Source organism: Globicephala melas, chromosome 15, assembly GCF_963455315.2.
Source record: "Globicephala melas chromosome 15, mGloMel1.2, whole genome shotgun sequence".
In the NCBI taxonomy this organism is placed as follows: domain Eukaryota; kingdom Metazoa; phylum Chordata; class Mammalia; order Artiodactyla; family Delphinidae; genus Globicephala; species Globicephala melas.
In genome coordinates, this window is record NC_083328.1 from 69183921 (window position 1) to 69201347 (window position 17427).

General features: G+C 43.7%; 1 protein-coding gene across 16 annotated transcripts in view; it reads right to left on the bottom strand.

The window, feature by feature from the left end:
* The window catches only part of PTPRT (protein tyrosine phosphatase receptor type T), a 1174296-nt gene that overhangs the window by 414191 nt on the left and 742678 nt on the right, over positions 1-17427 (bottom strand). For all 16 annotated transcript variants that reach the window (XM_060285697.1, XM_060285704.1, XM_060285700.1 and 13 more), the window contains exon 8: positions 8568-8864. In XM_060285697.1, coding sequence (XP_060141680.1) covers positions 8568-8864 — 297 coding nt within the window. The remainder of the gene's footprint in view (positions 1-8567; positions 8865-17427) is intronic.

The window sequence follows — 17427 nt, forward strand, 5'->3', positions numbered from 1 at the left end:
AGGTTCCTTAAACTATCTGAGCCTCAGATTCCTCTTCCACCCAGTATCAGTAGCATCTACATCACAGTATTTGGCAACAGACTGTATGAATGAAGAATATCAGCTCAACACCTAGCTCATAATGGACATTCAAAACCTGTAACTGCACGTCTCCTTATCCTTTATGATAGCTCAAGGTCAGCTCTGCAAAGATTAACGATGTACTGAGCCCTAATTAAATGACGGCTCGGCACTTACTAAGATGTGTATAGCTTTTTATCCTTAACTAAATGACTACGGATTTCACCAGTTATTGCCTTGTTGTTATCGCTTTTTATACTTTTCTTCTCACTGTCCTCTTTTCCAGATTTTATGTGCTGCATCTTGTTACTGTACAAGTACACATCCCTAGCAACACGCAGCCTCTTGTTACTGCATCTTGTTACTGTACAAGTACACATCCCTAGCAACATGCAGCCTCTTGTTACTGCATCTTGTCACTGTCCAAGTACACGTCCCTAGCAACATGTAGTCTCCTTCTAGCTTCATGTGACCTGAGAAACCAGATAATTAACCTTGTTAGAAACGCACATAAAATACAAGCACTCATTCCTAAAATATCATTCTTCTCTATGATGAAAGTACATGTCTTATACTAAATGCAATAATATATGTATTGTATGTGATTAAGGATATATTAAATGTGATTAAGCATATTATGTTAATATATTATATACTATATGATTAATAATCAATTCGATTTTATACAATTATTATAAATTATATGGGAATCTACATTCCTTACTGCAAAATAAGAAAAATGATAGTTTGCTTTTTCATGTTTGGTGTTAAGATTAAACAAATCTACATTGCTGATGAAAATGTAAAATAATAAGGACCTCTGTGGAGGAGTATCTGTCATCATCTAACAAAAATGCATATCCATTTACGCACTGACCCCAGTAATCCAACTTTCAGGAACTTCTCATGAAAATACATCTCCACAATACCAAACAACATATGTACAATACTGGATACAGTATTATTTGTCATAGGAAAAAATGGGAACAACCAAGTGTCCACAGGACCCTACTTGAATTAACCATGGTATATCCACATAACGAAGTCCCACACAGCTATAAAAAAGAATGACACAAATCTGTACAAACCGACATGGACTGATTTCAAGGATATATTAAGTGAACAAAAACACAAGATGCAGAGTATACCTACTATGCTATCTTTTACATAAAAATAAGAGAAATAAAGATAATTTTTACTTTTTTGCAAAACGAACTATAGGAAAGATGTATCTGAAATAAATACAAATGGTTACCTTCCAGGTGCAGGTAAGAACAGTGTGAAAGAGAGATGCTGGCAATTCTCTGAGTGTACCTTTTTATACAGTTTTGACTTTTGAACCAAGAAACTGTTTTGATGTTAGAAACAATGACATTGAACAAAAAAGGATGGGGGGAAGGCAGACCTTAAAATTGAAGTAAATGAACCTAGTAGGGTATCAAATTGATAATATAACCATCCAGAGAAAAGAATGAACTTTTGGATATGGTATCGTGACTACTCAAGGAGAGAAAAACTAAAAAGAAAATCTTTAACCTAATTTAGTAGTTTTCTTGTTTGTTAGGAGGACTGGTATTGTAATTCTGAGACTACTTTGTGTGTATTGCAGCATGGAGCAAATGAAAAAAATATGTGAATGCTGGGGTTTTCACTGTGGGAGGAGGGAGATAGATATATATGGATTGAGGGCAAGTGCAGAAGAATCCTGAGGTGTTGGATTTGAATTAGTGTGAGTTCATGATTTAAAACAGATAAAATTATATTCCCCAGCTCTACCTTCTTGGAGAGCCTAGAGGCAGTAACACCCCATCGAGCACAACTAAGATGCGTCTCTGAAAACAACCAGATATCCTCAGATAACTGGTTAACTCCAGGTCTGGGGCAGAGACATTACAAGGAGAGTCTGGAATATTCTGTCACACTAGAAGCAAGGAAGACTAATAAGAGCATGTCCAAAGGACCTAGGAGCCAATCTGAAGGGACCCCCCCAGCCATATTTAAGACAGTTTGAGCATTGAAAAGAATAATGATAGTAATGGAGTTTAATACACTGAGGAAGAAAAAATGACCCACGAGTCAATAGGGAAAACAAATGGGGAGGGGGATGAGGAGAGAAAAGCTCTTTTATAAAGAACAATGCAAATTAATACATGTAGAGGGAATGCTAGATTTAGAGCACCCTTTTGTAAATATCAGCATAATAACTGATTCAGGAGAGGATTATCAAGGAGTGTTAAAACCATTGGGTTAAAAGTTCTTGGGGAGACCCGGAATTGCCAAAGCAATCTTGAGAAAAAAGAACAAAGCAGGAGGCATAACCCTCCCAGACTTCAGACAGTACTACAAAGCTGCAGTAATCAAAACAGTGTGGTACTGGCACAAAAACAGACATACGGATCAATGGAACAGAATAGAGAGCCCAGAAATAAACCTATGCACTTACAGTCAATTAATCTTTGACACAGGAGGCAAGAATATTAAATGGGAAAAAGTATCTTCAGCAAGTAGTGTTGGGAAAGTTGGACAGCTGCACGTAAATCAATGAAGTTAGAAGACACCCTCACACCAAAAATTAACTCAAAGTGGCTTAAAGACTTAAACATAAGATATGACACCATAAAACTCCTAGAAGAGATCGTAGGCAAAACATTATCTGACATAAATCGTACCAATGTTTTCTTAGGTGAGTCTCCCAAGGCAGTAGAAATAAAAACAAAAACAAACAAACAAAAACAAGTGGGGCCTGGGACTTCCCTGGTGGTCCAGTGGTTAAGACTTCACCTTCCAATGCAGGGGGTGCGGTTTTGATCCCTTGTCATGGAGCTAAGATCCCACATTCCTCGTGGCCAAAACCCAAAAAAACAGAAAAAAAACCAGAAGCAATGTTGTAACAAATTCAATAGACTTTAAAAATAGTCCACATCAAAAAACTCTTAAAAAAACAAACAAAAAAACAAATGGGACCTAATCAAGCTTACAGGCTTTTGCACAGCAAAGGAAACATAAACAAAATGAAAAGACAATCCATAGAATGGGAGAAAATATTTGCAAATGATGTGACCAGCAAGGGCTTAATTTTTAAAATATACAAACAGCTCATACAACTCAACAACAAAAAAAGCAAACAACCCAATCAAAAAATGGGCAGAAGACTTAAACAGACATTTCTCCAAAGAAGACATACAGATGGCCAATAGGCACATGAAAAGATGCTTAACGTCACTAATTATTGGAGAAATGCAAATCAAAACTACCATGAGGTACCACCTCGCACTAGTCAGAATGGCTGTCACTAAAAAAGTTTACAAATAACAAATGCTGGAGAGGGTGTGGAGAAAAGGGAACCCTCCTATGCTGTTGGTGGGAATGTAAATTGGTGCAGCCACTATGGAAAACAGTATGGAGGTTCCTCAAAAAAACTAAAAAGAGAGTTGCCATATGATCCAGCAATCCCACTCCTGGGCGTATACCCAGACAAAACTCTAATCTGAAAAGATACATGCACTCCAACGTTCATAGCAGCACTATTTACAATAGTCAAGATATGGAAACAACCTAAGTGTCCATCAACAGACAAATGGATAAAGAAGATGTGATACACACACACACACAAATGGATTACTACTCAGCTATCAAAAAGGATGAAATTATGCCATCTGCTACAACATGGATGGACCTAGAGATTATCATACTAAGCAAAGTAAGTCAGAAAGAGAAAGACAAATACCATATGACATCACTTATATGTGGAATCTAAAATATGAGACAAATCAACATATCTATGAAACAAAAACAGACTCACAAATATAGAGAACAGACTTGTGGTTGCCAAGGGGGAAAGGGGGTAGAGGAGAGAAAGACTGGTAGTTTGAGATTAGCCGAGGCAAACTGTTATATATAGGATGGATAAACAAGGTCCTACTGTATAGCACAGGGAACTATTGTTATATTCAATATCCTGTGACAAACCATAATGGAAACAAATATGAAAAAGAATATATATATATATATATGTGTGTGTGTGTGTGTGTGTGTGTGTGTGTAAAACTGAGTCACTTTGCTGTACAGAAGAAATGAACACAACATTGTAAATCAACTATACTTCAATAAAATTTTAAAAAAAGTTCTTGGGGAATAGGATCCTCAAGGATCTCAAAGCATCACTGCACAAGTGAGCTAATTTACGAAGAGAAAAGGTGCTGCATTTACTGTGGAGGGACTGGATGGTCCCCATCTTATCTAAGGGACCAATGCAGCAACATCAGTAGAGGGGGCTCCCTGACATTATGTACCTCTTGACATGATACAGTGAGAAATATACATCACCAACCCGTATAGCATTTTTGCCAAACATGTCTCATATTCTGGTTTGTCACATAAAATCAGGTTTAATATTATTGGAAATATGAATGTGGGTTATCTATTTGATTATTTGAAAATTAATGCTGAATTTCTTAGATGTTCTATGGTACTGTGCGTATGGAGGAGAATGGCCTTATCCTTAGGTCATGTCATGTATGCTAAAGAATTTAGGGGTCAGGTATCATGATTTCTGCCACTTACTTTCAAAGAGTTAAAAATATTCTATGTATGTTTATATATATTTCCATATCAAATATCTCATACCTAGGTATCATATATATATATATATATAAAAAAATAGACAGCGAGGTGTTCAGAAATGCTGAATCTAGTGAAGGGTTTACAGATCTCGTTTGTACTATTCTTTCAATTTTTCTATGGTTTTGAAACATTTCAAAGTAAGGTCTTGGGTATGAGTCATTGTATAAAATATAACATGCCTGTGAGTGTCTAGATTCCATTTCACAGTCTTGGCTGTGGTCTGGTTGAAGGCAGAGAAGTAACCACCTAATAAATGAGTCACGGTTTTGTATGAGACATTTGTGAAGAAAAGGGGAAAAATAAAGAACCTGTTTAGTCTCCTATTAACGATGACCTCCCAGATGAAGCAACAGGGCTCAGTGGCCATGACCTCCTCTCACCAGTGGTGGATTACTTCACACGCTCACGAAAGCACCGGGGTGATGAAATTACTAATTCCGTATATTCCCCAGAAGACAATTTTGTAGCACAGATGAAAGCAGCGTGAGTCCAGTCAGCTCAATCTGCAAGGCTGCTCCTTGGTTCCCCAAAGGGGGTTTCGGTTCATGGACTAGAGCTGAGCTCCACCCCCAGCTCGACCTTGAGGTGAATGAGCTCCCAGCAAACAGAGATGGTGCCTCTCCCCTCTTTAGGAGAAATGGAACCTAATCCCGGCATGCAGAGGGCACTGTGCTCTTCTGAGACTTTCCTGCAGCCCGGTGGTTCCTGAGGTGGGGCCTCAGGAGGGCTACAGGATGGAGGCCTGGTGTCTTAATGTTGGTGTGTTTACTGTGATAATGGCCACACATCTCGGTAGAGCAGGAATGGATGTGATATTAACGGTGTTTGATTAAAATTTAATTTCAAAGCTTTGCTGCTCTCAATTTGTTTTGATAAAGGCCTTGTGATTTTTTCTTTTCCTGATGACAAGACGAAGAAAGGGAGAGGCTGAGGCATGCCTTAAGGATGGGATTTGGGATTTGCTGTTGCACATGGAGGTAACCCTCAAAAAGCAGCCCAAGGTGGGCAGAGCATCTTGGCAAAAAAATGCCCTGAGCTGTTCCTGGGCCAAACCCTCCTGTTCATCTTCTGCATCCTGAATCTTCATGCTGCTTCTCAACAGTGGCTCCTCCCTGTCTAACAACCAGGTCCCTCATGAACACTTGTCACTAAACCCCCCTACTTGCCCCAACTCTGCTTCTCCAACCAGGCACTGACCACATCGCCACTCCTTGAAAGTCGATGTCATAATCTACAACCAGTTACAGTGGACGTCTATAGCTCTGCAGAGATGGGTGGGTGCTTTCTGGGTTGGTTGTGCTAGAGGATTCTTTGTCAAGATTTTTTTTTTTTTTTTTTTTTTAGTGCAAATGTAGCAGCTACATTTAATGAAAACTTACAATCTGATGAGCATGATTCCAATTTCTATATACACCATCCTTTCTAATGAGCACAACAACCTGTAAGGTAGGTACTATTACTATCTCCTTTTTATAGATGAGAAACCGAGGCACTGAGAGGTTAAGCAACTTGCTCCAGGCGTATCTGGCTCCAGAGTCTGCCTTCTCAAAGAGGGCATTATTCTACCTGCTGGAGGAAGGGGCTGTACATTTTTGAAACAATGGAGCCAGATCTTGGGAAACTCCTGGATCAAAAGCTAAATCCAGGGCCACATGTCCTGGGCTGCAAAATGAAGCCAAGATGAGATGTCTGACCCTCTCTGTTGGAGGATGGATGGCAACAGGCTCATAGGAAACTGGGCACTCAGAACTTCTGGAGAAGCTGATCTTGGGGAGAGCTGTACCCACAGAAGACTGAGGTTCATTACAAGATAGGAAGATGGGGGAACAAGGTGACAGAGGCTGAGTCCCCACTGCTACTGCTACCTAGAAGCACAGTCTACAGGGGCTGTGAACAGAGTGGCTGTGAGGATGAATTTAAAGGGGATCAGGAAGGGTTTGTCGTGAAGGCAGGTTTGATAAAACTTCCAGGTCTAGGATGGGACGGGGTGATATGAGAATTGGGAGACAAGGTGAGAGGCTGGAGCTCCTTCCTCTATCTCCTTGTGGGACTCTGCAGCTGAGGGTGTGGGTCTGGATCCCACCAGGGACCATCACTCAGGGGTCCTTCGACTTGCTTATATGAAATAAGAGTACTAGGCAGGACCGCCATGGAAGAGGCTCTGCTTTGAGTCAAGTGTGAGGATTTGCCTCATGTAGTAACAATGATAGAGTTCTGCCCGGATCACTAATCACTAATCACTAATCACTTCTAATCACTTTATGCCATTTTTGTGCCCTTTGGTGTTTTGTCTGCATGTGTAGAAAGCCAAAAGTTCCTGAGAATTTACTTCCCAATCCTCCATCCCCATTCCAGACCTAACCATTGGCTGGCAGCCGTGATCTGAAACGATTGTGATATATAACCTGCCCTATAGAGTTCTCCTGCAGGCCCAGGTCACAGCCCCCTGGATTTGGCCTGAAGCTGTACCTGGGCTTCCTCCCCTTCACTGTCCTGCTTCCCCCACTCCCTCCCCAGTCTCCCCTGGGAAACCTTCCTTAATCGATCATTTGCAGATCAATCCACATGAGTCTGATGCCAGGAAACTAACTAAAGACACCCCTCGAGGCCAGAAGCAGTCTGGCTGGAAGGAAAACTGAAATATGGTCACAGAGAAGTGTTTCTTAGATAAGTCCTAGAACCAGCAAGTCCTGTCCTACCATAAATAACATAACCACCGTGGCGGAGTTACATGCAAAATACAGCAGGGGTCTGAGAAGAACACCCAAGTTGGCCTGGGGCACTCAGGGAAAGCTTCTGGAGGAAGTAGCACGTGAGCAAAGACTTGAAAGATTATAAATAGAATTCGTCCCACAAACGTGGAGGAGAGGTCATTCTGAGCAGGAGAAACAGAGCAGCATGGGCAAGGAGGCAAGGGCGGGAAAAAGAGATGTGTTCTGGGAAGTACACGTGGCTCTCTCTTCCTGGAGTCTTAAGAGGCATGCTGGAAGATAAACTGCAGAAGGCAAACTCATCGGAACGTTGTGGGCGTGGAGCTGGGGGATGGGGAGGGGGACATAGAGGCACCCAGGCTGACTTCAGGTGTTTACCTTGACTTAGTAGATGCAGTTCACTGACGTGAGGAACACAGGGAGAGAAGTCCGTATAGAAGAGGAGACAGTTCGTTTCTGGGTTTTTTTTTTTTTTTTTTTTGAGGTACGCGGGCCTCTCACCGTTGTGGCCTTTCCCATTGCGGAGCACAGGCTCCGGACGTGCAGGCTCAGTGGCCATGGCTCACGGGCCCAGCCGCTCCGCAGCATGTGGGATCTTCCCGGACCGGGGCACGAACCCGTGTCCCCTGCATCGGCAGGCGGACTCTCAACCACTGGGCCACCAGGGAAGCCCTGTTTCTGGGTACTTCTGAAGATGCCTGTAGGACACCCAGGTGAATATGCGGTTCTGGGTGCATTCAATGTGTGTGCCAAGTTCTTTAAGTGTATTTTCTGATCCTTATTCTTACAGAATCCAGAGCCGTCTGATTCCCAAACTCAACATGCTTCAACAATACTATCAATACACAGCTTCTCTTTCGGGAGGCATCAGTGTGGTTAAACGCTGGTGTAGCAGGTGGTATAAAGTGAGAAGAGAGATGGGGATGTGGAAAGGTCAAACTTGAGCGTGTGTCTGCGACAGAGTTGCCATTGTCTAGGGGGACAGCACCCCTTGGAGTTGTGCACTGCATAGCCTGTGTGGTGCTTTACTGAAGAGCCTAGAAAAGGGGCTGATATACCAACAGAGAGATGAAAGACGCAGGAAACGTAAAACCTCCTAAGCGCTAGGCATGGCCCCCCGAGCAGGTCTGGCATTCCCCGTTCCCGAGTGAGCATGCGCACCGCCTCACTCACCATCCTCCTCCGTCTGCACCACCAGCTGCTCACTCTCCATCCGGCCCTCGGGGTTGGACAGCAGCAGCCGCAGCCGGATGGTCATGAAGGGGCGCAGGCCCCGCAGGGTGTAGTGGGAGGAGGTCTGAATGAGCTCTTCGGCCTCGTACTGCTGCTGGTTGAACACGTACTGGTACTGCACCGTGAGGTTGTAGCTGTGGCAGCGGGTCACCGCGTAGCCGAAGGGCTCCCACTGCAGCGTCAGCTGCCGGGCTCGGATGTCCACGATCTCCACGTTTTGCGGGCCGTGCACCGGGTCTGCAAGACACACACGCAAGACACAGGGCTCTGAGGAGGCTGTCAGGAAGGTGGGGTGGAGGCCCCGCTAAAACAGGGGAGAACAGCTCTTCAAACTCAGCCCAATCACTCAGCCACTGCCTTCCTGATTTCGTCACCTAGAGTATAATTTAATTAACATTTTTCTGTAAATCAAACTCCTTCTTCTTTTTTTAAATAAGGCATCTAAAAGAAAACACAACTATTTAAAGGGAAAACCTGAATCACTTGCCATAAATAAATGTTTACCATTTAAAACAATGCAAAGTTGTTTTCATCAGGGTACCACCAAAAACCATGTTGGGTACCACTAACAGCACACACAGCACTTTGGGGAAATACTAATTGAGAAGGATGCTGGAGTTCTGATCTACCTCTTTACATTTCATCTGGCCACATCCCCTCCCCTTGAGAAACCAGCCCCATGTCTTTAGTTCACCACACTGAGGTGCACAGTCTAGAAATCAAATTGCATCCTCAACACACAGCATCCTCAACAGGTCACTGTGACCCATTGACAGTGCCTTGGAATTTCCCTTCCTTTCATTGACAACACAACTCATCCTTTCCTAGCCTCCCACAACAGTCCTCAACCCTTCCTTCTTTCCTCTCCACTTTTTTCCAAACAGGCCCCTCCAGGGGCATCGTTCTAAAAACAGATCTGATCCAGCAATCTCACTCCTGGGCATATATTCAGACAAACTGTAATTCAAAAAGATACATGCACCCCTATGTTCACAGCAGCAGTATTCACAATAGCCAAGACATGGAAACAACCTAAATGTCCATTGACAGAGGGATGGATAAAGAAGATGTAGCATACATATACAATGAAATATTCCTCAGCCATAAAAAAGAAAGCAATAATGCCATTTGCAGCTACATGGATGGACCCAGAGATTATCACATTAAGCTAAGTAAGTCAGAAAGAGAAAGACAAATACCATATGATATCACTTATATGTGGAATCTAAAATATGACACAAATAAACTTACCTATGAAACAGACTCACAGACACAGAGAACAGACTTGTGGTTGCCAAGGAGGAGGGGGTTCCGGGGAGAGAAGGATTGGGAGTTTGGTATTAGCAGATGCACACTATTATACATAGAAACTACAAGGTCCTACTGTGTAGCACAGGGAACTATATTCAATATCTTATAATAAACCATAATGGAAAATAATATGAAAAGGATTATATATATATATATAACTGAATCACTTTGTTGTACACCAGAAACTAATACAACATTGTATATCAGCTATACTTTAATTTAAAAATAACAACAGATCTGATCATGCCTTCTCACCTTAGTGCTGTCTCCCATTCCAGCCCTCCCTACTGATCTTGGTCCCAGACCCCCATATATAACATTGGCTATGTTTATTTTATTATGAATATTCTATTTACACTTTACACAAATTAAATAGATGTGTTTGTGCACAACATATAATAAAAAACAAAACTTTTCTTTTTTTAATCCCCATACGTAAAGCTCATTCTATACGGTTTAGGCATTTGTTACGATAGAAACGTAACTTCTTTTATGATCGGCATTCCCCATAAGTTCTTCTGTCAGACTCCTCGCTGGGAGTAGTTAAGCACAGGCTAGAGATTCAATCCGTGTACTTCCCGCCCCCCGCCCCGCCCACCATGCTACCTCACTAGCTGTGTGACCTTGGGCAAGGGCACTGCATCTCTGAGCCTTCATTTCTTCATCTATAAAGTGGAAATTATTGCGCTAATCTCAGAGGGCCGTTAATGTGTATAAAATGAACTGTAAAGAGAGAGAAAATTGTCTCTACCTAGCAGTGGGCGTTCCTCTTAGAGAGAAAGGCCCTTCTTGGAGAAATGCTTTAAGAAGCTTGTTTGGAGTAGACGCTGCAGTCCCAGGGCCTTGGGATCGGCTGTGCTTAGCCTTTAGAGGAAGAGAAAAATGAACTCACTGGCTGCTGGGATTGAATAGGAGAGGATGGGGGTGAACAAGATGGTGTATTTTTGGGTGGAGCCCAACGGGACTGTTCTCATGTGACTCCTAGTCTTCAACAGGGTCCTCAAAATACCACAAGATGATTGGCTGTGATTTGATTTCCTGGGGCTTCTGAGATCTGCATGCCTCATTTGGGCCAAATAAGATGTTGCATGGGTACAAAGGGACCAGAGGCAAAGGGGACTTGGAAAATATGTCCATATGTTTTATTGACACCTTGACAGATGATTTGGGCTTTCTCAAGCTATGGAATTAAGAGGTTCAAGGAAATCTCAGTTCAAGTGCAGAAGACAAGACCTCTGGTGGCCCTGTGGATTAGATACACGTGGGTGAAAGTGTTCTGTAGGTTCGAGAACTCGCATTCAAGAAAGGGCAAGACAGTGGCTCTTTATTAAGCAATAACTATGGGCTGGGCAGTTGCGTGCTGAAAACAACTGTCCGACGTAGGGAACTGAGGCCAACGAAGGGACATGACTTGCCCAGGGCCACACAGCTAAGTCCCCAGCTCTGGACTCCCACGGCATTTTGCACAGCTATCCAGCCCACTCAGCATCCGTCACGCTTTCTAGGAACTGCTTGTTCCTTTATACATCATTCCTCCCAGGCTGCAAGGGACCATGTGCTGTTTGTCCAGCAACCCCAGCACATGGTACTGAGTCTGCTGATGGGCCAGTTCATGTTGCTTAAACTGAGATGAACAGATGGTGACCTGTTTTTGAGAACTGAGCTTGGACCCCCTTGACTCCACAGTCCCCTGTTCTGTCCCCTCTAGCACGTCACCAAGTCTTTAAGGTGAACTTATCTATTTTTCAATTCAAGCAAGAGAACGTCTTAAGATCCTACATGATGGAAACTACTTTTCAAAATGTATGATGGAGGCATTCATGCTTTCACTATAACCCCCCCAAGCATCAGATGCCACACCCAGCTTCTGCTCCGGTAATTGCCTACAGCAGGTGGAGTCTCAGCTTTACATTCCGGTTGGTACAAACAAGTCAGAAATTGCTGAGAAAGCCTTGTGTGTGCAGTGGAGACTGGTTTGTTGAACTTACATCCCTCATGTAAATATGGCCAAGCCTAGAGTCTACGGTTTCTGCCTCCAGATAAGACTCCGTCCATATGACCTTCTTGAGTAACAGCCTACAGGCCACTGAGATGGCATACAGTGGGAAGAGAGTGTGGCTTACTTGGGAAGCTGGAAAGTCTTCCTCTGATGGACAAGTAAAGTGGCTTGGCTTCCGGGTTCACTGTCTCTATGCCCTTAGACTTGGCAATGAGGGCCCTGTCCTGAGTCCTGTGAATTGGGGAGCACACTCCGGCCATCTGCAGACTCTGCCCCCCTCCTGAAGCAGGAGGCAATGGGCCAACGTCTCCACTTGGTCCTTGGGCTCCCCATTCTGGACCAGGCTCCAGACACCTGACAGCCTAGAATTCCCTGTCCCAGTGGCTCCAAACTCATTTCTGGGGCTTGTGTGAACCTCTTCCCTTGGTCTGGCCATCCAAGGTCACACCATATTCCATGTATGTACCCCTAGGCCCAACGGGTGACCAGAGCGTGGCTGTTTGGAGGACGAGACCTTTGTGGGGAGGGATGGAGGCAGGTGAAAGGAGAAGGAAAGAGGCTGCAGGTCTGTGTGTGTATCTTGTCCCAGACCCATTTGTGTTCTTACATATGTTAGGGACAAGTGTATATGTGTGTGTGTGACTGACTAACTCATATCTTCAGACGCTTCTTTATTCTGCAGCTGCCTCTGGAAAGACAGAGTGGGCCTCCTAACTTCTGATCACTCACCACTCCTCTTCTTTCCATGTTAGATCTTACTGAGGTACCAGTTTCAACCTAATACCAGAGCCCAACCTGCAACATGTACCTTTCCACCTCCAAATTCCCTCCCTCGTTTTCCACTGCCCACTCTTTGAACCCTACATTCCTAAAGCAGAGTGAGTGTTGCATCCTGAATCCTTTTACACCTCCATCTTCCCTCTGCTTGGGCTGCCACTGGCAAATCCCTATTCAATATATTCAAGGCCGGGCTCCAATGCCACCCTTTCTTTGTAACTTTCTCCAAAAGCCTTTCTTGCCCAGGCAGAATGAATCATCATCCGTTTTCTTTAATACTTCTCCCATAGCCCTTATCAAATTGCAGATTAATGTTTGGATGTTTGGTTCATGCTCACCTCCCCTGCTAACCTATGAGCACCTAGATCTCTTCATTTTTAAAACTGGACATATAGCTGATTAATAAATGAAGAATGAGTAAATACAGAAAGCAAGGGATAACTGAAGACCAAACCAGAATCAAGGCCTTAACATCCTGCAGGGGAAATGCAGTAAGTGAAGGGGTGAAATCAGGGCTCTCTCTATACTCCAACTGTTAAGGTAATCATGTGGTTAAGTTAGAATTCCAGCCTCTTGTTTTATATGGACCCAGCCTCCATTCCTGCTGTCAAAGGCAATAGCTGTAGAATCTCCTAATGACCTGAATCAAGGCAGAACACCTTATTTAAAAAAAGGAGCAGCAAAGCAGATTTCCAATTCATGAATTTTCTATGTATTCATCTTTGCATGTGGAGTCGGCTGTAACATACGTACTATTCAAAGTTGAACCTAAATTGAGATAATTTGGGGCATGGGGCTGAAAATGTGGAGGTGGCTAGCTTGTATGTAAAATGAATTTTTTATCCATTTGGAGATACGATTTGAGTTCCTTTCAAATTAAACTGCAATGGAGTCCTAAGCAGCTGGAAACATTATTGCCGACATAATTTGATACTGAAGGAGTAGTAATACATTGACAGATAGTTCGATGTGACCATTAATTTGCAATTTCTGCATGGAAATGCTACATGAAGGGAAAAAAGGTAAAAGGAACAAAAATAAAATCCATCTTCTTTCAACATCATCCAAACCTACTCTCTTGCTTCCTTTCTTCCATCTCCTCTAATTTATTACAGATGTTTGGTGGACAGGAATTTGTTGAATATTATCACAGACATCCTTATGAAGGTAGGCAAGGGCAGGAATCCAGAGGCTTCACTTAGGGATACTGGTACCCTCACCATCCAAGGTCACTGGGTCCTACCTACCCCGACCACTAGAATCAGGTGACTCTGTTGTCACCCTCTTGCAGCGATGTCATAGAGCAGGTGTGTCATTCACATGTCCGTTGGCTTACCCAACACTGAAAAAATACTCTTGAGCAGGGAGGCATCATGACATGGTAAAAAAGAGTGCTGGATCTGTCATCACCTGGACCTAAAGCAAGTCACTTGTCCCATCTACGTCTTTGCCTCATTTTTCTCATGTGTAACACGGGGATGGTACTTCTGCCTTTTAGGGCTACGAGGTGAATTAAGGAGATAGTGTCCACCAAGCTCCCAGATGGTACTTGACCCAGCTGTATTCCCTTAAATACAGCTCCCACCTCCAGAAGGGAGGCAAGGCAGGGGAGCCACTGAGATAAAACAGAAGTCCTGCAGGTGACTGTGGACCCCTGGCCTGGTTCTCAGTCCAGCTGACTGCTGGATTCATGCTTTTTAACCAACTGTAGTTTGGAGTCAGCAAGGTCCCATTAATGCATGTTCAGATATAGCTCTATCTATTCTTTCCTTTCTACAAACATGTCTTGGACCTCTGAGATGGGACAGACATTAGGGATACAGGGGAATGAGGCAGACATGTTCTAGCCTTCATGAGATTCATGCTCTAGAGGGGGATGCAGACACGACAATTGTGAAGGATGGAATGATGAAGCCTGAAGGAGCTTTTGCAGGGAAAGTGCTGGGCTTCCAGGCAGCACATGTCAGAAAGACACAGCCTTACGCTGGAAACTCATCTGAGCCAATTTAATCATGACTCGTGCACAACCTTACATTCTTTTTCATAGAAACCAGAAGCCACCAAAGAAACCTGAGGTGAGTGAGGGTTAATGATTCCTCCATAACTGCATTATGAGGTTATAATAAAAGCAAGTCTCAGGCTAAATTCTACTACACAGATGAGCATTTATTACACAAATGTTTATGAGCAAGCAGGCACAAAACAGGTCATACCATCCATTCCATAAAGCTCAATGAAGCTCAGCACCTGTCTTAGTCTTTTTAGGCGACCTGGCTCCTATCTTGCATGTAGGCTCATTTAAGGCAGCTATGACAGTATTCTCAGGTAGGAGTTGACAAACTTTTTGTTGTTGTTGTTAAAAGTCTAGATAGTAAATATTTTAAGCTTTGTGGGTTGGACAGTCTCTGTTTCAGCTATTTGTCTCTGCGGTTGTAATGCAAAGGCAGACACAGAAAATGTGTAGACAAATGGGCATGGCTGCGATGCTGTGAAAGCTCATTTACAAAAATAGGGATAAACTGGGAGTTTGGGATTGACATGTACACACTGCTATATTTAAAATAAAATGCCTTTCCATGGAAAAAAAAAAAGATAGCCTAGGCTGTGGGCTTTACCTTGCCTACTCCTGGTCGAGGGGCAAATCAAGTACCATTACAGACATATCAGGTAACCAGGAATCCTTCTCAACCAACAGGTGACACAGGACCGTTTAGGAAGCAAGGCTTGGATACCATCCCTAAGGCTAAGAGCTAGAGGCCTTACTGGGTTCTCCTACGTTATGTACATCTGGAAAGTGCTTTCACAATATTTTGGCCAACCCACATATTTTGAATACTTTCAATTTTACCAATTAGAGTCCATTTACAATACTTATGCTAGTTGACAGGTCCCTGATTTCAACCACCACAATCAATTTCTGGCATTGAGTGTACCGATGAGCAAAATGAAGGTTGTGGATCAAGACATGGTATCAGAAACACCTGGGCTACGTAGCGTTGTCTCTGGAGAAGGGGCTTCTCAACTGGAATACCAGGGGACTTCCCCTAACCAGTACGGTCTTGATGGGAAGGCTGGCAGCACTGGGTTACAGCTTAACCCGTAACTCATCCATAACATTCCACTGGTAAATATTTGAGAGTAAATCACCAATAGTGTAATGTGGAGTCTAGAGGCCAAGAAGGCTGTCCTGAAGGAGGCGGCCTTGGGCAAAGGATGGATGGGATTTAACGAGGTAAAGGTATAAGTTTTGGGGGGGACGGAGAATGGAGAGTAGGGAGTGGGAAGGTTAAGCCCCAGGCAAAGGAGTCAGCACATTTAAAGTCCGAGATACAAGAAAAAAGGAGCAAATGGCCGTCAAGATTCTGCTGCACGAATGGACATGGCATATGAGCAGGAATCCCCTCCCTCCCACTGCAAATGCACACTCCATGCAGTGACGCGTCAAGCCAGTCTGAGTGTTACACACTATAGTAATGGTCCCTCCCACTATTCCTAAGAAGTGAGAAGAGCAACTAAAGTAGTTGTAACAGAGTGATGCAAGTATCCTTTGTCAAAAGTCAAGCGCTGGACAAATTCATTCTCTTAATGAATATTTTTGAGTTCCTACCACGCACCAGGCACTACACTAGATGTAGGAGTGAACCAAACAAAAGTCCTCTCTGCCCTTAAGGGGCTTACGTTCTCGTGGGACATGGGAGATTAAATAATATATGAGATAATCAAAAAATTAGAATGTCAGATGGCAGTAAGTGCTCTAGAGAAAAATCAAGCAGGGAAGGGAGATTAGGGGGTTGAGGGAAAGTTGGGTCTAAAATTTCACTCTTTGATTTCAGGTCCTGCTACCAGCTCCTTGATCTTTCTTGATTTTTCCTCTGTCTTTACACTAAAATCCTTACTCTTTCCCTGGACATGGCTTAGCTTGAAATATTTATTGAGCACCTATGGAATGGTAGGCTAAGTGTTGGGGACAAAGTGTTAACAAGAACAGACACGGTCCCTGCCACCCTGGAGCTTAAAATCTGGTGGGGGACACAGAGTGAAACAATCATAATGACAATCCAACATGTGAGCTGACAAAACTGCATGTTGTCGTAAGTGTTCTGAAGGAAAGCGATGGGGGTTAGCTGGATAAAAATGGCCATTAGGGCCTGTAGGTATGACGGTCAGGAAGATACTTCTGCAGAGCTGACATGTTGACTGAATGTTATCACCCTTCCCTCCTCTCTCTACTCCCTCCTTTCTCCCAGCTTCCATTCATTGTTTGAACCTCAGTTGTTCTGGGAAAGCCTTCTCTCAAATGCTTATCTTTCCCATCGTTGGGTTAGGTGTCCCTCTCCACATCCCCACACTGAACGGATGAGTGAACTTGGCTGGAACGTAACACAGGGTAAAACCAGGGCTGGTGCACCAGCCCTGTCCTGTGGGCGCCACCGTTCAGCAGCCCGGGGTGTGAATGGGGAGCCACAAGTCAGATACGGCCCAGGTTCAAGAGGCAACCTATGCGCTGGGGGCCACGGACCTCAGGCCAAGGGTGAGCATGACAGCTACCATCCAAGGACCTTGGGATAGTTATTAAGCCATTGTCTCTCGGCTCCAACACCCCTTCTACGCCCTGTTTCATGATGCTGGGGCTGGTATTCCATAAATCACATGTCTGCTCCATCATCTGGCTCTATGCTAGTCTCTGCCGGTAGGGGGCGATAGAGGGACCCT